General features: G+C 41.3%; 1 protein-coding gene across 17 annotated transcripts in view; it reads left to right on the plus strand.

Moving 5' to 3' along the window:
• The window catches only part of aopep (aminopeptidase O (putative)), a 356,223-nt gene that overhangs the window by 135,345 nt on the left and 200,115 nt on the right, over positions 1 to 20,763 (plus strand). For 16 of the 17 annotated variants that reach the window (XR_010974905.1, XR_010974900.1, XR_010974901.1 and 13 more), the window contains 4 exons: positions 6,578 to 6,680; positions 9,601 to 9,708; positions 10,115 to 10,158; positions 13,930 to 13,990. Coding sequence is in view for 9 of the 17 variants with exons in the window: in XM_068030074.1 (XP_067886175.1) it covers positions 6,578 to 6,680; positions 9,601 to 9,708; positions 10,115 to 10,158; positions 13,930 to 13,990 (316 nt within the window). In the remaining 8 variants the exon portion in view is untranslated. Of the gene's footprint in view, positions 1 to 6,577; positions 6,681 to 9,600; positions 9,709 to 10,114; positions 10,159 to 13,929; positions 13,991 to 15,436; positions 15,496 to 20,763 lie in introns of all 17 variants that reach the window. The other variant, XM_068030083.1, reaches the window with a different exon arrangement.

Consider the following 20,763-nt stretch of genomic DNA (forward strand, 5'->3'; position numbering starts at 1 on the left):
GCTCGCTGTGCCCAAGTCCAAATCCTCGGTACATACTGAGAACAATACTGGTTACTAGATATACCACTTCCAACCCTTTCCTAATCTGAGCGACACCAGTTGAGCCTACCTCCTTATTTCCTGTGCAGCAATCAGCTTTTTATCAATGCATATGCCAAGATTTTTGTTAAGACTTTCCTAAGACATCCTTATCCAACACCTTCTGAAAAATTTATATACATTATATCTGTTGTAATCCTTTATTCACCTCTTCACACATCTTTGCCTGTTGTCATGGATTAACCCACACATTTCTGGATACAGTGCAATTTCAGATCAGTCAGTTTACCTTTACGTGGCATCTTAACTGTGTATGTAACAAATGTTTGTCACCTCAGTGCTTCATCATGGTGGCAAAATGCTACTAATATGTTCTTCAATCTAATCTTGTGCTGCTACTCCACATCCCTCAATGGTACCATTGTAAATATCCTTGCAATTACCACATATTCCATTGGGGACTGCATTATTCTGATTCAGTATAGCAATTCAGTGCAAATGCAGGCCATGGACTTCTCCATACTAAGTATCTTCTACACTGGTTCGCTTGTATCAGTCTTTAATGATTTAGCAATAATTCATGCTTGGTAAGCGTTCTTTTAATATCCCTGAGGTCTGGATTCCTGTCCTCATCAACTGAAGAGTGACAATGATCTAACTTTTTGCACAAAACAAAAAGTTCCTGCTCCTCCTGTCATACCATTAGCTGCTGCCGTTTGATTAAACCCTGTGTATCAAACAGTACACTTTGCTCAAACTCATGCTCCAGATTCCCTGTGGTGAATGTACCAATGTGCTGCTTTGGAGGTTTAAATTGAAGGACAGCATGTGATGTGAGGTGCAAGCTTTTTCTGGTTCTTTGGCCCCAGATGAGCTTCATTTGCACACTGAGAGCCCGACCTGGCCCGCGTCCTTCCGATTTTGCCTCAAGCCCGACCTGACCCGAACCTGCCACTGCTCGACCCAACCATCCCTTTACTTACCTTCCTGACACCAAACCTGCAAGAAGCTGCAGCACATGTGCGATGATGTCATAGTGCCGTCACTCACTCACTGCGCATTCTCAGTTTCGTCCTGGACTCCCAACTCAGGTAAGTTATTTTAAATTTATTTTTAATACTTACCGGCAGAGCACTTACCGTGTGTGTCCGGCCTGACTCGAATCCGACACATGTCGGGTCCCGTCGGGTTCGGGTTGGGTTGCAGGCCTCTATTCCCAATCCCCTGCTGCTTCAATGGTTTCTTTCTGTAATTGCCTCCTCAAAGGTGACCAGGGATAGAAGTTGGGACTCTTCCTCCCTCTTCTGCAAACAGAGTAAAAGAGTTGAGAACATGCAATGATATCCATGTATCAGTATGTTGAGCATCGTGAGGATGATTGCATTAACATGTGTTGTGCCGGAGAAGTAGTTGGAAGGAATTGGGAATAGCACTTAAGGATGTGAGGGACGGAGCACTTACAGGGAAGGGAACTGATGCAATGTTTACTCTGCTGCCTAATGCACATTCATGGGAAGTGTTAGTGAACAGGATGGTGTAATTGGTGCACAATCAACTGAAATCAGTTGTGGCAATAGCTTATGCCAAACCTCCACCCAAAATACACCTGATGTGGGAACCTAATTTTAACATGCTGGTGAAACAGAGCTTACATTATTTAGATGCTCCTGCAATTTCATGATATTTTCCCCAGAAGTGATCTGAGTTATAAAGATGTGTAAAATGATTGCTAGGGAGCAAAATAAAAGATTTGAAGGGCGAATAGGAAGTCTAACCTTCTGTGTTGTTTTGTGTAACCTTTCTCATTGCTGTTTCTTAGTCCACTTGGCTGGTACCACAGATTCTGGCACAATTTTGCTTCGATTCTAAAAATGCATACAGGGGTTTCCTCATGGGATCGTGCTAAGTTTACAATTTCTGTAGAAAGTGGAAGAGAGGCAATTGAGCCATGCTTAGCAAGTGATGTTGCAGTGCAGAAGGATCAGGACCATCTGCTATTATCCTCCAATTGACAAATATGGGCAGAGGTACATGTACCTGGATTTCTCCAAGGAAATCTGTCTGCATTGGCTCTAAGTTGTACTGGATGCTGTAATGTAACCTGCAGTCAAACTAGTACAGCCAGTTACTATGAAGGTCAAATCATAGCTGCACAGGATGCTACAATTAATTATTCTAGGTGGGATCTTAGAAAGTACAAAGTGATCTAAGTTAGCTTTAGAGTGCATGTATGGAAATGCACTGAGTGTGGTTAATAAGGTTGATGAGCTGCAGGTACACAAATAGACATCTGGGAATATAATGTAGTGGTGATAACTGAGACCTGGCTCAAAAAAAGGGGAAGATTGGATGCTTAATATTCCTGGGTGCAAGGTATTTCAGGAAAGATGGGGAAGAAAAAAAGGATGAGGGGTAGCAGTTTTGATTCGTGAAAATATTACAGTATCGAAAAGAAAGAATGTCCTAGATGGGTCAAAGACATAATCTATTTGGTTGGAGGTACCGAAACAATAAAGGAGATATTTCATTACTTGGTGTATTTTATAGACCACCAAATAGTGGGAAGGAAATAGAGGAGCAGATTTGCAAAGAAATTAATGAAGTACAAGAACAATAGAATAATGATAATGGGAAACTTTAACTACCCCTGTGTTGACTGGGGCAAAAACAGAAAGTGCTGGAACTACTCGGCAGGTCTGGCAGCATCTGTGGAGAGAGAAACAGAGTTAACATTTCAGGTCTGTGACAAACGTTAACTCTATTTCTCTCTTCACTGATTCTGCCAGACTTGCTGAGTATTTCCATCACTTTCTGTTTTTAATTCAGATTTCCAGCATCCGCAGTATTTTCCTTTTATTTGACTGGGGCAATGATTGTATCAAGGGCAGAGAAGGGGAGGAATTTCTGAAGTGTGTTCAGAAGAATTTTCTTGATCAGTATGTTTCCTGCCCAACGAGGAAGGTGGCATTATTGAGTCTAATCCTGGGGAATGAAGTGGGCCGAGTGGAGAATGTGACAGTCACGGAGCACCTGGGGAATAATGATCAGCTTATCATAAAGTTTAGATTTGTTATGGAGAAGGGCAAGGAACAAGCTAGAGTAAAAGCAATTAACTGAAGGAAGGCTAATTTCAGCGAATTGAGGAGGGATCTGGCCTGGGTGAATTGGAGTCAAAGATTATCAGGCAGAAATGTAATGGAGCAATAGGCGGCCTTTAAGAGGAGATGGTTTGGGTACAGTCTAGGTACTTTCCCTCAAGAGAAAAAGGGAAGGCAATGAAAGCCAGAACTCCTTGGATGACAAAGGAGTTAAAGAGTAGGGCGAAGCAGAAAAAGGGGATATGTGACAGTTAACAGCTTGACAATACAAGGGCGAACTGCATTGAATGTAAAAGGTACAGAGCAGAAGTTGGAAAGGAAATAAGAGGAGCGAAGAGACAGTATGAGAATAAATTGGTAGCTAACATAAAAGGGTCTTCAATAGCCATGTTAACAGAATAAGGGTTATCCAAGGAGTGGTGGGACTGATTAGGGACCAAGATGGAGATTTATTGGTGGAGACAGAAGGAATGCACAAGGTACTAAATGAGTACTTTGCATCGTACTTAGTTTACCAAGGACGAGGACTTTGCCAAAACTATTGTAAATGAGGAGGTTGCGGGAATAGTGGATGAGATAAAAATAGATAAAGAGAGGTACTAAAAAGGCTGGCAGTGATTAAATCAGATGAATCACTAAGTCTGATGGGATGCATCCTAGGCTGCCGAGAGATTTAAGGATAGAAACTGCAGAGGCGCTGGCCACAAACTCCCAATCCTCCTTAGATACAGGGTGGTGGCAAAGGACTGGGGGATTAAAAATTTTACATCCTTGTTCAAAATGGGAGAACACACAAAAACACAAGAAATAGGAGCAGGAGTAGACCATATGGCTCATCGAGCCTGCTCCACCATTCATAACATAAGAACTAGGAGCAGGACTATGCAATTCAGCCCCTCGAGCCTGCTCCGCCATTCAATACGTTCATGGCTGATCTAATTTCAGCTTCAACTCCACTTTCCTGCCCGTTCTCCATGACCCTTCAACCCATTACTAATTAAAAATCTGTCTATCTCCTCCGTAAATTTACTCAAAACGATCATGGCTGATCTTAGGATTCAATTCCATTTTCCCACCCACTCACAATATCCCTTGAATCCCTGAAAGGCCAAAAATCTGTCTATCCCAGCCTTAAATGTATTCAACTATGGAGCATCCATAACCCTCTGGGGTAGAGAATTTCAAAGATTCACAACTCTTTGAGTGAAGTAATTTCCCTCATCTCAGTCCTGAATGATCGGCCCCTTATCCTGAGATTGTGTTCCTGTGTTTTAGATGCCCCGACCAGCGGAAGTAATCTCTGTGTCCACCCTATCCAGCCCCTTTAGAATCTTATATATTTCGGTGAGATCACCTCTTATTCTTCTAAACTCCAGAGAATACAGGCCCAAATTACGCAACCTCTCATCATAGGCCAACCCTTCATCCCAGGGACCAATCTAGTAAACCTTCACTGCACTGTCTCCAATGCAAGTATATCCTTTCTTAAATGTGGAGACCAAAACTGCACACAGTGCTCCAGCTGTGGTCTCACCAAAACCCTGTACAATTGTAGCAATACTTCCTCATTCCTGTATTCCAATCCCCTTGCAATAAAGGCTAACATGACATTCACCTTCCTAATTGCTGCTTGTACCTGTATGTTAACTTTCTGCGTTCCTTGTACAAGCACACCCAAATCTCTTTGAGCATGAACACTTGCATAACTTCACACTTCCCTACATTATACTCCATCTGCCATCTTGTTGTCCATTCACTTAACCTGTCTATATCTCTTTGCAGCCTCTTTGTGTTCTCCCCCCAGCTTACCTTTCCACCTACCTTTGTATCATCAGCAAACTTAGATGCATTACTCTCTGTTTCTTCATCTAAGTTATTAATATAGATTGTAAATAGCTGTAAATTGTAAATAGAAGGATAAACCTGGCCAATTAGTTTAACATTGGTCATGGGGAAACTTTTAAAAGCAATGATCGGGAGGAAATTAACAGACACTTGGACAAGCATGGATGAATAAAGGCGAGCAAGCATGGATTTGTTGAGGGCAAATTGTGTTTGACCACATTGATTGTGTTTTCTGATGAGGCAACAGAGAGGGTGAATGAAGGCGGTGCAGCTGATGTGTACATGGACTTTCAAAAGACGTTTGATAGAGTACTGTGTACAAAGTTGGTTAATAAAGTTGAAGCCCATGGGGCAGTAGCAGCATGGATACAAAATTAGCCAAGAGATAGAAAACAGAGAATTGTGGTGAATGGCTGTTGCGGGTACATGGCACAATTTCTAAATTTGCAGGTGACACGAAACTTGGAAGTATAGGCAACACTGAGGAAGATAATAAAGGAATTCAAGAAGACATCGGCTATTGGAATGGGTGAACACATGGCAGATGAAATTCAAAGCACAAAAGTGTCATTTTGATCGGAAGAATGAGTAGAGACAATACAAAGCTAAATTATACAATTTTAATGGGGTTGCAAGAACAGAGAAACCTGGGGGTGCTCGTGCACAAATTTTTGAAGGTGGCAGGACAGGTTAACAAAGCAGTTAATAAAGCATTTTGGGTCCTCGGCTTTATTAATAGGAGTAATGAGTAAAAACGCCAGGAAGCTATGCTAAACCTATATAAAACAGGAATTTGGCTCCAGCTAGAGTATTGTGTCCAATTCTGTGCACTACACTTTAGGAATACTAAGGAGCATGTATATAAGAGATTTGCGAGAACGGTTTCAGGGATGAGGGATAGCAGTAACGTGAATAGACTGGAGAAGCTAGAGATGTTCTCCTTGGAGCAGAGAAAGCTAAGAGGAAATTTGATGGAGGCGTTTAAAATCATGAATGGTTTAGATGGAATAAACAAAGACAATCTGTTTTCAATGGCTGAAGGGTCGACAACCAGAGGGCACAGATTTAAGATGATTGGCAAAAGGGGCGACATGAGAAATTTTTTTATGCAACGAGTGGTTTGAATTTGGAATGCACTGCCTAATAGGGTGATAGATACAGATTCAATAGTAGCCTTCAGAAGGGAATTGAATAAATACTTGAAGGTGAAAGAAAATTGCAGAGATATGGAAAAAGAATGGGGGAGTGGGACTAACTGGATTACTTTTTGAAGGAGCCAGCACAGAATTGATGGGCTGAATGGGGCTCTTCTGCGCTTTACTATTCTATGACTCATTCTAGAAAATTGCATCTGGTTAGCTGACTGGCCTTCCAGATACCTTTGCACTAGCACCTAGTCATTTCCCACTGGACTTTGGCAGCACTGGAGAATCTATCCCATGATGCTACAGGTTTCAGCATTGGTCTCCCAGAATCACTGCAAATACATGTAATACTTACCTTAACCTTTCTTCCAGCTTGTAGATTTCTGATAGAACATTGATAGCTTACTATATTTAATGTGATTGTTTTGTGGGACTGTTTTAACGTTACAGGCCTAACAAAGAGAATACAGGTGAAGTGAGTGACTCTGGGGCCACAATTGTCAAACATGGTCTAAATCCAGGAAAAATCTTTATGCAAGTCCATTATCTAAAGGTAAGAACTTTATTTTATGTAAAAATAATTCTGCCTAGCGATCCTAAAGGTGTTGACTTGGATATATTCCGTGGGCATTGACTGCACTGTAGTAACTCACTCCAGTGTTCGTCCTTCAGGTAGAGATCAAAACAGTAAGTGTTACCAGACCATGGAGAAGATCACATCGAAGTCCCTTTCTGTCCCAGCATCCGTGTAAATTCACTTTCCAACAGGGCTTATTGGATTGTAGAACTCAGTCCCTCAAAAGGAGTGAATGCTGGATTAACTGATGTTTTCAAGACTGCTATCTGTTTTAGCTTTTTGTTAAGTAAGGGTATCTATTTTATTCATTCATGGGATGTGGGTGTCGCTGGCCAGGCCAGCATTTATTACCCATTCATAATTGCCCTTGAGAAGGTGGTGGTGAGCTGCCTTCTTGAACTGCTGCAGTCCATGTGGGGTAGGTACACCCACAGTGCTGTTAGGAAGGGAGTTCCAGGATTTTGACCCAGCGACAGTGAAGGAACAGTGATATAGTTCCAAGTCAGGATGGTGCATGACTTGGAGGGGAACTTGCAGGTGGTGTTCCCATGCATTTGCTGCCCTTGTCCTTTTAGTTGGTAGAGGTCGCGGGTTTCGAAGGTGCTGTCTAAGAAGCCTTGGTGCATGGCTGCAGTGCATCTTGTAGATGGTACACACTGCTGCCACTGTGCGTCGGTGGTGGAGGGAGTGAATGTTTGTGGATGGGGTGCCAATCAAGCGGGCTGCTTTGTCCTGGATGATGTTGAGCTTCTTGAGTGTTGTTGGAGCTGCACCCATCCAGGCAAGTGGAGAGTATTCCATCACACTCCTGACTTGTGCCTTGTAGATGGTGGACAGGCTTTGGGGAGTCAGGAGGTGAGTTACTCGCCGCAGGATTCCTAGCCTCTGACCTGCCCTTGTAGTAAGTGTATTTATATAGCTACTCCAGTTCAGTTTCTGGTCAATGGTAGCCCCGAGGATGTTGATAGTGGGGGATTCAGCGATAGCAATGCTGTTGAATGTCAAGGAGAGATGGTTAAATTCTCTCTTGTTGTGGATGGTCATTGCCTGGCATTTGTGTGGCACGAATGTTACTTGCCACGTATCAGCCCAAGCTTGGACGTTGTCCAGGTCTTGCTGCATTTCTACATGGACTGCTTCAGTATCTGAGGAGTCGCAAATGGTGCTGAACATTGTGCAATCATCAGCGAACATCCCCACTTCTGACCTTATGATTGAAGGAAGGTCATTGATGAAGCAGCTGAAGATGCTTTGGCCTAGGACATTACGCTGAGGAACTCCTGCAGTGATGTCCTGGAGCTCAGATGATTGACCTCCAACAACCACAACCATCCTCCTTTGCACTAGGTATGACTCCAGCCAGCGGAGGGTTTTCCCCCTGATTCCCATTGACCTCAGTTTTGCTAGGGCTCCTTGATGCCATACTTGGTCAAATGCTGCCTTGATGTCAAGGGCAGTCACTCTCACCTCACCTCTGGAGTTCAGCTCTTTTGTCCATGTTTGAACCAAGGCTGTAATGAGGTCAGGAGCTGAATGGCCCTGACAGAACCCAAACTGAGCATCACTGAGCAGGTTATTGCTAAGCAAGTGCCACTTGATGGCACTGTTGATGACACCTTCCATCACTTTACTGATGATTGAGAGTAGGCTGATGGGGCAGTAATTGGCTGGGTTGGACTTGTCCTGCTTTTTGTGTACTGACATGCCTGGGCAATTTTCCACATTGCAGGGTATATGCCAGTGTTGTAGCTGTACTGGAACAGCTTGGCTAGGGGTGCGGCAAATTCTGGAGCACAGGTCTTCAGTACTATCAAGGGATATAGAACAAATACAAATAAATGGAATTGAGATGCAGATCAGCCATATTCTTATTGAATGGCTTACTATGCAATCAGAAGTGGAAATCCTGGCCATTTTAGCATCTTCCTTTATTAGCAAGGGACCCTGTGATCAATTACAATGTCCCTACCCACAGCCTGCTTGCAGCACAGAGGTGTTTATGCTGCTCGTACTTTATATTTGGGATATTTTGGAATAACCTACTGCAGTATTGTGTTCTATATGAGGCAGTGTTCTATTACATTTCAGCCTTTGAGAGAAATTTTGAATTAATATCTTAATATGCAGATATTTATGTCAGTTCACATCATGGAAGAGTTTGGCACAATTCTTTCATCGTTGATCAATATTTTGTTGCATTTGCTTATCATTTTGTCTTGTATATTTGCTGCTTCCTGTACTGTTTACCGTAAGAAAGGGCTGTCATTATGGGGTTATGTCAAACTGAAATATTTCAGTCTAATTGGTTCTCGTGAGTAAATCTGGCGTTAGGAATGGATTTTTGCACCATTGGAATAACTAATTTTTTGTTAAAACACACTTATTTGCATCAGCACACTCAGTGAACTAATAACATTATTTTAGCATGTAAATATCACAGCATTATTTGATAGTGTCCAAGTGGCAATGAAGAGGCTCCAGGGCCACAGATTTTGAATGTTCCTCAGAATTCTCACAAGTTGCAGCTTTTTCATGCTGAATTGAGTGAAATGTAAAATGTATACATTTTACATAATCTGTGGAAATAAGATGGATTAGAGAAGATGCAAGGTTTGTTGGTGGCATCAAAGGCACAATGCTTAGCGGGTGTTAGTGATTTTTTTTTAAACAGTTGCCAAAAGAATAACTTAATTATTCAGTCTTTTGAGTGGAATTATATAAGGGAAATAACAAAAATTAAAAAGGTGGTGAGATTCCGTTTGGTGTGTTGAAATTTTGTCTGATACCTAAGTAATAGTCTTCTGTTATATACAGCGTGTGTTTAAGTTACATCCCTGTTATTCATCTGTCACAATTAAAATGTTATTTCATCTTGTGACCCTATTTTTGTTGATAGGGTTATTTTGTTCTTCATTACCTCGAGAACAGAGTTGGACAAAAAGCATTTCTGAAGTTTTTCAGGCTATTTGTGGAGAAATTTCATGGACAATTGATATTTTCTCAGGTGAGTTATTTAGTGAGAATTGTTTGTTTATAAATGTCTTTTGCAGCAGCCCAATTCTGTAAATGAGAGACGTGCAATGACTAACCACCAAAACACATAAATAACAGATAAATTAACAAAAAATAGCTTTTATGTTTTACCCATGGAAAAGTGACAAGCCTGCCCTTGGTCCATTTTTCATGATGCTATGACCAAACTTGAGAACTCTGTGGTGTTGGGGAGAAGACTATGGATGGCGCACCTTACCTCTTGTTTCTTTCACAGACAAACAGTATTGTATTCGTAAATTCATGTTTCACTGCTTATGTTAAGTGAAGTGTGAGCACAGATCTAAGCAATAGCAAAAAAAGTATAAGTTGTTGGATTATAATTCCTGTTTGTTACTGTTTTATTATTTCAAAATTAGGATTTTCTGCACATGTTTATGGAGAATTTTTCACAACTAAGAAGGTATGTAAAAAATATATTTTTTTGTAGTTAAAACATGATGTTCAGGGCAAGGGAGAAAATTATACTTGAGGAATAACAGAAATTGAGAATGAAGTCTGTACAATCATTGTAATGCATTTTTGTTAATATCCATTTATAGTTTAGCAAACAAATTAGTCTTCACAAAATAATTTTGGTACACCTTATTTTGATTTATCTGCATTGTGTTTTCAAAGAATCATAGAATGATACAACGTAGAAGGAGGCTGTTTGGCCCATCATGCTTGTGTCATTTCTTTGAAAGAGCTATCTAGTTAGTCCCAATCCACTGCTCTTTCCCCATAGCCCTGTAATTTTTCCCCCTCAAGCATTTATTTTGAAAGTTATTTTTGAATTTCCTTCCATCACCCTTTCTGGCAGTGAATTCCAGATCATCATAACTTGCTATGTTAATTATTTTTTCTTGTTGCCTCTGTTTCTTTTGTTAATTAACATTTAGATTTGAGTTTTCTGGTTACCAACCTTCTGCCACTGGAAACAGTGGCCGGAATTTTACACCCCCCCACCCCCCGCCAAAGAGCAGGAAGGTGGCTGGGTGGGGGGCATAAATTGGAGCAGGAGGCTCAGGGCGCCCTTACTGACCTCCTCCTGCCTCCGCCGCCACTTTATGCTGGGCGGTGACGACGAAAAACGGCCCGTCCGTCCCAGGCCAATCAAGGGATTTTACCCGTGGCCAGTCGGGCGGCCCAGGCCCGAGAGAAGCTGCCAGACAAAAGCAAGTGGCACTCTGCCGGCTAGCTTGGGCTGGGGGCTCATGATCAGGCACCCTGTGCTCGACAGAGGGCTGTCCTCACTACACCAACCACCCCCAGCACGCAACACGCCCCCCTGTCCCCCCAATTGACCACCCTTGCCTCGCCAGGGCCCGACTGATCGCCCCCCCCACCCCCGACCGATCACCTCTGGCGAGGCACCAAAAATGTACCTTGGATCTGGGGCTCCCTGACATCATCTTTGCGATGGCTGGATTGCAGCCCCAGCAGTGGCCACTGCTCCTGGTGGTGCTGCTGGGACAGAGCTGCCGGCCCTCTGATAGGCCGGCAGCTCCATAAGGCGGGACTTCCTGCCTCAATGAGGTGGACGTCCCAACTCAGACCAATTAAAGGCTCGGGGACCGCAAAATGCAGATCTGATCCCCAGGCCAAACGGAGACGGGTTCGCCACCGACTTTTCAGTCAGTGGATGGCTCCCGTCCATCAAGGGTAAAATTCCAGCCAACTTCTCCTTGTTTACTCCATCAAAGCTCTTCATGATTTTGAACTCCTCCAATAAAACTCCCATTAAATTTATTTGCTCCGCAGAGAGCAACCCCAGTTTCTCTAGTCTGTGCACATAACAAAGTCTTTAATCTCTGCTAACATTCTAGTAAATATGCTCTGGACCAAGTGTAAGGCCTTGAGATCCTTCCTAAAGTGTGGTGTCCAGAATTCTGTATGTCTTTGTTCAGTCTTCTCAACTTGTCCTGCCACCTTCAAAGACTTATGTACATAGACCCCCAGGTGTCTCTCTTTCTGCACCCCCTGAAAATTGCACTATTTAGTTTATATTGCCATACCTCATACCAAAATTAGTCACTTCACACATTGCATCTGCCATGTGTCTGCATATTTCACTAGTCCGCCCATGTCCTCCTTGAAGTCTGTTGCTTTTCTCTTCACTGTCTACTACATTTCTGAGTTTTATGTCAGTTTCTAATTTTGAAATTATGTCTTGTATACCCACGTACAGGCCAATAATATATGCCAAAAGGAGCTATGGTCCGACATATCCTCTAATTTTTTTTTTTGGAGTGTGCAGGCGATTTGTTTAAGTGTACGGCATGGCCGTGCATGCAAGAAAACTTAAAGGGGCCGACTTGTGAATGGCCTGCCTAGGAACTCTTGGGTTGCTTTGGAGTCGTATGGACTCCCAACTTAGAGGGAACATTGATGTGGTCCCAATATCGCCCCTGAGGGACGGAATTGCATATTGCCCTCCAACCTGAAAAACAATTGTTTACCACTTCTCTCTGTTTTCTACCCCTTAGCTAAATTTATATCCATGCAACTACGGTCCCTTTAAATCCTTCAGTTTTGCTAACAAGTCTTTTGTAAAGTACTTCTTTTGATAGTCCATCTACACAACATCACCCTCATCACCCCACTCTGTAACTTCATCCAAAAACTCGATCAAGTTAACCCAACACGATTTGTCTTCAACAAATATGGCTTTCATTTATTAACCCATATTTTACTAAGTGCCACTGGTATCAGACCCACCGGCCGTCCATGTCTCCGCTATAAAGACGTCTGCAAACGCGACATGAAATCGTGTGACATTGATCACAAGTCATGGGAGTCAGTTGCCAGCATTCGCCAGAGCTGGCGGGCAGCCATAAAGACAGGGCTAAATTGTGGCGAATCGAAGAGACTTAGTAGTTGGCAGAAAAAAAGACAGAGGCGCAAGGGGAGAGCCAACTGTGCAACAGCCCCGACAAACAAATTTCTCTGCAGCACCTGTGGAAGAGTCTGTCACTCCAGAATTGGCCTTTATAGCCACTCCAGGCGCTGCTTCACAAACCACTGACCACCTCCAGGCGCATATCCATTGTCTCTCGAGATAAGGAGGCCCAAAAGGAATTAATTTTTTCCTGGATTATTGTCTCTCAAGATTCCCCCACCACTCATATTAGGCTGACTGGCCAGTAGTTGCTGGATTTATCCCCCTCCAATTTTTTTGAATAGGGGTATAACATTTGCAATCTCCAGCCCTCTGGCACCACTCCCATAGCGACAGAGGATTAGAAGATTGGGGCTAGAGCCTCTGCAACTTTCACCCTTGCTTCCTATCGTAATCTAGGATGCATCCCATCCAGATCAGGTGACTTTTCTACTTTGAGTGCTACCAACTTTTTAAGTACCTGCTCTCTATTTTTATCCTATCCATTTTCTCTGCTGCCTCCTGCTTTATTGTGATATTGGCAGCATCCTCTTATTTGATGAAGACTGATACAAAGTACCCATTGCGTACCTCAACCATGCCCTCTGCCTCCACAAGGTCATCTCCTTTCTGGCCCCACCCTTCCTTTTACTACCATTTTACTGTTTATATGTTTCTAAAAGACTTTTGGGTTCCATTTTATGTTGCCCACTAACCTATTCTCTCTTTGCCACTCATTTCCTTTTTCAACTCTCCTCTTTTTTTGCATTCCATTTCTTCTCTATGGAATTATGAATCTGAGATTTATTATAAACCTATTGTTCTGTTTCATTTTAATCTCTATATCTTTAGTCATCCAGAGAGATCAAGCTTCGGATACCATTCCTTTTCCCTTTGTGGGAATGTATCTGGTCTGTTACTGAATTTGCTCCTCTTTGCAGACTTCTCATTGCTCATTTACTGTTTTACCTGCCAACCTTTGACTCCAATCTACCAGGGTCAGATCCCTTTTAAACTTACTGAAACTGGCCCTCCTGCAGTTGAGTATTTTCACATTTTTTTTCCTGTCCTTTTCTATAACTATTCTAAGCCTAATGATATTGTGATAAGTTTTCCCCAAATGCTCCCCCACTGATACATGCTGCACTTGGCCCACTTCATTCTTCAGAACTAGATCCAGCACTACTTCCTTTCATGTTGGGCTGGACAAACACTGATGAAGAAAGTTGTACAGAATTCAGGAATTGTTCCCACTTTTTATTTGTAATGGTTGACATTTTACTAAGACTTCTCCTTTTGCTGCATTCACCATAGTCAGGGGCTGTCTGTGGAAGCTATTTATCAAGACTGGCTGGATGTAGCAGGATTACCAAAGGTAATTTCTCTTTTGTGCCTACTAACATTAATAATGTCTAAAATGCTTGTATTTAGATTCATGTATGCTGTGCTCATACCTATTCTATTGCATTTGTGGGTGTTTACCAAAGGCTGAGTGCAAATCAATTCATTGAAAACTGATTTTTGAAAGGTTTTACATAAAAAAGTCTGTGGAATATAAATTCAAATGCAGCACGTAAGCTACTTTAGGATTTGATAACAGTTTTACAAAAGAAATCCATGTGTCAGACAAATTAATGAATAATAATACAAAAGCAGAGAAGGAATGGTAAATTTACATAGTTAAACCACAAAAAATGTTGTGCAGATAAGATTTTTAAGATGTTTCCAGAATTGAGAGACTGAAACCATTAGGAAAGATTGAGGAGGCTGAAGCTCTTTTCTCCGGAAAGAAAATTAGAGCAGACCTGACAGGTCTTTAAAATAATGGAGTTTGGTAGGTTGGACATGGAGATACTGTTTTTACTTGTGGCTGAGCCCAAAAGAGGGGAGCATAAATATAACCATTAACAGATAAATAAAACAAACATAAGAGAATCTCTTTACACAGGGAATAAGGAGAATGTGGAGCTTGCTGCCACTGTCTGCAGTAGATATCATTGGCACATTTATAGGGAGGTTTGATGCATATATGAAGGAGAAGAGAAGGAAGTAGGCAGATATGGGGGGGGGGGTGGGGTGATAAGAAGAGATAATTAGAGTAGAAGGAGATTCTTGTGCAGTATATGTACCGACATGGATCAGTTGGTCAAATGGCCATTTTCTGTGCTGTAGACTCTATGTAATTCTGTTTAATAGTGTTAAATAATAATAGTGTCAAAACAAGCAGATAAGGGAGAGCTAAATACAAATTTAGGATATGCCCATTTGCTCATGAACATTATCATAGCCTTTTAATGCAGTTATTTTGATTAAACAAAATTAAACACTTCTTAACCTCTGAAATCATAAAACAATTTTGGGATTAAGGTTCAGCAAAATTTGATGCTTAAAAAGAGGTTAAACAGTGACATCATTTCAATAATGTGATTGATTTATTCAATTTCCTGCAATTTTTAGCGGAATATTGATATTGTCACAATTCAAAATGGAACACTACAGCAATGTTTATTTTTCCTTTGCATGGCAATCAATCAAAGCAGTCATAAGTGCTCCACTCAAGCAACCTGAGCTGATAACTGATGTAGGCTGTTAGATGATTGTTGTAATAACATTACGTTTGTTAAAGGGGAATTGAACTTGGGAGGAAATACTTCTTGCTCAAAATAGTTCCCAATTTTATAGAAGTAAACATAGAATCATGGCTACAGCATGGAAGGAAGCCATTGGACCCATTGAACCTGTGCTGTTCCTCTGCAAGAGCAATTTAGCTAGTCCCACTCCCCCACCTTTTCCTCATAGCCCTGCAATTTTTTCCCTTCAGATGATTATCCAATTCCCTTTTGAAAGCTACAATTGAATCTGCCTCCATCACCCTTTCAGGTATTGCATTCCAGATCATAACCACTTGCTGTGTAAAAAGGTTTTTCTTCATGTTGTCTTTGATTCTTTTGCTAGTCACTTAAAATCTGTGTATTCTGGTTCTGTACCCTTTGCCAGTTGGAACAGTTTTTCTCAGTCTACTCTGTCGAGACCCATCATGATTTTGAACACCTCTAGCAAATCTCCTCAACCTTCTCTTGCCTAAGAACAACAACTCCAGCTTCTCCAATCTATCCATGTAACTGAAGTCCCTTATCGCTGGAACCATTCTCGTAAATCTTTACTGCACTCTCTCTAAAGCCTTCACATCCTTCCTAAAATGTAGTGTCCAGAATTGGACAGTACTCCAGTTGAGACCTCCCAGTGTTTTATAAAGATTCATCATAACTTCCTTGCCTTTGCACTCTATGCCTCTGTTTATAAAGCTCAGGATTCCTTATGCCTTTTAAACCACTTTCTTAACCACCCCTGCCACCTTCAACGATTTTTGCACATATACCCCAGATCTCTATTCCTGCACCCCTTTTAGAATTGTACCCTTGAATTTATATTCCCTGCCCTCTTTCTTCCTAGTAAAATGTATCACTTCACAATTCTCTGCGCTAAATTTCATCTGCCATTTGTCAGTCCATTGCACCAGCCTGTCTATTTCTTCTTGAAATCTATCATTATCCTGGTCACAGTTCACAATAGTTCCAAGTTTTGTGTCACCTGCAAACTTTGAAATTGTGGCGTGTGTACCCAAGTCTGATTCATAAATATATTGTCACGGAACTTATTTTCTTCTATGATTAAAACAGTGTGCCTTTAAGACTCGGTTTATAAACAGTGTGCCTTTAAAAACTAAGAGGCACAGTATACCAGCTGCACCTGTTACCAAGGCAACAGTGGGAGAGTGAGGAGGTCACCATGGTGTAATGTTTCAATTTGACTCTGTGCAAGGACTAGCTAAAACTAGTTTTGAGAGACACCAGCGAAGCGTGCTTGCCTTGAAAGAAGAGAATTCTCTCAGCAGAAATTCTACAAAGAGCCACAGGCTGTGTTAATTGCCTAAGGAGAAAAAAATCCCTTTTAAAGAGAACATTCATATTGCTGGAGGTAGCAAATTTCCCTTTTCTTCCAATCTAAGGAGCCTTTGCTTCAAGATTGACTCTCTCTTGACTGATTGTGTTTTCTGGAATTCACAGTAAAGCTTCGACTGAAATCTACCAATTTTACAATCCAATCATAAAACTGTCATTATACCCCGTGTTGAAAGAACTGTTTGATGCCTGCTGCAGTCGAAGTGCTTTGAATGCTTATCAACAAAAGACTGTTTCATCAAATCCGCATGGAGACTTCGAGTGGCATCTGATTATCTTTACACTAGGATATCTCACCCAACCTAAAGTTCTCTTTAGTTGTTGGCCTGAGGTGATTGTAGATTTCTCTCTCGGCTGAAAGTTCAGTTTGAAGAGAGAAAATCACTTCTAATTCACTGCTACACAAGTTGAAAATGTAGAATTCACAGCAGGGTTCCCTCTTTCTTGGCATGTTGGATTTGGCCCCAGCTCTTAGCTGAACAAGCTTTTGGTGATGCTTCTTTCTGGGTCTCCCCCTCTCTCTCTTCGGGGAGCTACCTTTAAAGCTCAAAAATTGTTTCACACCTTTGCCTCTATTGGGAGGCACAGATCTTCCTCCCTGTAGTGACCTACAATGGCCCAGGATGTGTCTACTTCACACCTTCCTTGTTTCAGGAGAACCCATTCAATTCAAAAATGTGTCTTGATGAGTTTAGGATGGATGCAATTGACACCTCTTAGCTTTGAAGGTATTCTTTTGTTCATACCAGCCAATAGACAGTTTGAATGTACAAAGCCAGATCATTTAACTTTTGGAGGCCATTTTGGAGCACATTGTTCACTTTTTTTAAAAGAAAGGTCCATTTTTATAATTCTTCAGGGAGCGTTCTTGCAGCTGCAATTGCTGCACGTTATGTGAATATCACACTACCTTTAAAATGTTCGTTAAAACCTACCTCCTCAACCAAACTTTTTGCCATTGCCCTAATATCACCTTATGTGGGTTGGTGTCTAATTTTACTTTATAATGCTCCTGTGAAGCAACTTAGGATGCTTTATTATGTTAAAGGCGCTATATAAATATAAGTTGGTATCAAATCCTTGCTGGCTTTCCTTAATTAAAGCACACCTGTTCTACATCTATACTAGTGATCTTGGATGATGGTCACAAGTGGAAATAGAAGCCAATTTTCTCCTCGGTTTTGTAACATCCCTATTGCCATCCCACCGAGATCACAAGATAATTACATGTGAGGAAGGCCCTCTGTGGATCTGGCTTAGCTGAGATGCTGTATGATTCAATGGTTAATTGACACTGACATACACCCCTGGAAACATATTCCAGCAGGAAAGGAGAGCAGGGATTTTAAAAAAAATGAATAAAAACTTTTCCTCTGCAAGATATCTCCTCAGCACTGCAATTGTGCTGAAGAATTAAGGGGAGCAAGCAATCAAAAGTGCATCTTTTGATGCAGATCAAACTGCACGATAGTGCTGGATAGGAAGGGAAGAAAAGTCTGGGGAGCAGTATTTCCTCAATTTTAGAGATGATATAGCAGTTCATCCATTCCAAAATAATCCTACAGTCCCCCATTGCAGCATACAATTGGTTTTTAAATGATCCCAGGGTTTTCACCCCCATTACCTTATCTAGGAGAACATTGCATGTGTTGACCAGGCTTTGTGTCAAGAAACGCTTCCTGCTTCTCCATCCTAAATTTGCCTTTTACTAGCTTGGATCTATGGTTTGTTGGATTGCTCTAACAATTTAATTTAAAATAATTTTCTGGATTTACTTTTTCCATACTGGTTAATATAGCTCTATAACATCATAACCCATATATGTCCTTTCAAAGCTGAAAAGCTCAAGTTCTCCAGCCATTTCTCATAACTGCTAAGGAATAACATTGTGGCTGTTGTGCACTTGAATGCTGTCTAGCACTTGAATGTCTCCTTGCGTCTTGGTGACCTGGATGAAGTACTTAAGATCTGACTAAAGCACTGTATTGAGACTTCTTATTCTTTTTCAACTTCATCTTTAGTTATTCAGCTACAGAGTTAACCTACTAATTGGGACAGTTTTCAATGGAAGTCCCTTTTTGCTTGTGCTACTTGGAGGAATAAGAGGAGGAGCAATGGAGAGATGCCATCAACATCTGAGAATAGCCACAAGGATTGAAACCACCAACCATTATCTCCTAACCATATTACAGAGAAAGACATTCTTAATCTGAGGTATAATGTATGCAGGCTAAATTCATCAGGGATATTTCAACAGAGTTGTACTGCAAGCTGACTGCTGACCTACAGCCAAACTACAGGATAGTACAGCATTGTCAATGGCTGTCAAAGCTCTGAGCTTCCTAAGGATAAATTCCCAGAGGAATACCCACCGTAGGGATGCTTAAATAGAGATTTAAACTGCCTTTAAGGGTAAAAGTGAAAAAGCATCTGGGACCCTGTGAATGTTATTCCAATGGTCTGTCTCCTTACCAATGCAGTTTAAGGATAGAGAAAGCAATAGCAAATGACAGAGAAGCAGTGAATTAGTCAAATTAGGAAAAGAGAAGTTAAAAAGAGGGAAGAAAGACAGTGGATTAAGAGGAAAAAAAGGCAAACAAAAAAAGTAAGCAAAAAATTAAAATTAAAAACCCCTCAGAACAATTTACTACCTGTGGGAATGAGACTCCACAGTTTCAGTTGTTTCCTTTCTGGGTCTCCAAGGTTGAGTTATAGGATGATAAATCATGTCATTAACAGGGTACTATTGACAGGAATTGCAAGTCCTAAATCATTGTGGGAAGATCAATTTGTAGTAACAGTGCAAATCCAGCAATTTTCTGTCACAATGGAAGGCTCATGATATGGTCATTTTTAACACTTTTGTGAGGTTAATGGCACAAATTGTCCAACAATTTACGACAAATCGGAACTGATTGGTGTATCTTTGCGACAAATTGCTGGGGTTTTTTTTACACACTAATAATGGAGGATGCTGTGAACTTGCATTATTTTTCCTGCAATTTCTGTGCTGTTAAGTTATTGAAGTGAGAGCAGTGGATTATACAAAAGCAATTAAGCTTGTGGTGAGTGGGCTTTGTTTTCTTCCCATTTAAGCTGGTTAATTAATGTCTTTAAATTATTGCTTAGCGAGTTTTAGTTATTTTATTGCTCAGTTTTTTTTGTTGAAAAGCGAGCACTGACACCTCCTAGTTTCTGTGTACACTGTGGATTTGAAGTGATTAAAGTGGCCTTGTTATTGGAGGAAAGCTCTGCCTTTGTGCCTTGCTCAATAAAGGTGCTTCCTGTCTTATTACTGAGGCAAACAGACCAAGGAAGCCCCAGGTTGATCACTGGGCTAACTGAGTTAGTTACTCTGACCAGAGCAGTGTTAGGACCACTGTAGTCTCCTCAATAGCCGTGATCTAGGAAGTCAGTCAAAATCCCAGCTTTTGATTGCTATCCACTGCCGATTGTTGGAAAGTGCAGATATGTTTGGATTCCAGGTGAGGACAGGATCAGACTTGGGTGTGATGGCTTCCATGGATGAATGGGGTACCAGTACTAACTGTTTATGCTCACACATGAAAAATGTTTACATTGATAGGCTGCCACACATCAATAAAAAGGAAAATTGACTGGTTATAAAACGGGCAGGCAACCTGTGGAACAAATAAAACTGACTCTAATGCTTTAAGTGACGACATGCCAGTCATTTCCCACTGGTTCAGTTATTCTCTTGTATACAGTGTTTTCATAACATGCATTAATAGACACGATTCAGCCTATCAGTGTTAATAGAACACTGAGGTCTTAGTGTGGGTTCATATTTGAATCTCCGTAAAATTGGGACCAGTGAAAAACACAGGCCAACAGTGCCAAAAGAGAGAAACGGAGCCCGAGAGAAAAGAAATAGGCCAAACGAAAGAGAGAATATTGGAGATATGACACAAATAAAGAAAAGAAAGTCATGCATTTATGTAGCACCTTTCATGACTTCAGGATCTCCCAAATCACTTTACAGCCAATGAAGTATTTTTGAAGTGTAATCACTGTTGTAATGTAGGATATATTGCAGCTAGTTTGCGCACAGCAAGGTCTCGCAGACAGATAATGACCAGATAATCTGTATTTGGGTGTTAATTTCAGGAATAATTTGTTTGTTCATGGGATGTGGACATCGCTGGCAAGGCCAGCATTTATTGTA

The sequence above is a fragment of the Heterodontus francisci genome, chromosome 4 (genome assembly GCF_036365525.1).
Source record: "Heterodontus francisci isolate sHetFra1 chromosome 4, sHetFra1.hap1, whole genome shotgun sequence".
Taxonomy (NCBI): Eukaryota; Metazoa; Chordata; class Chondrichthyes; order Heterodontiformes; family Heterodontidae; genus Heterodontus; species Heterodontus francisci.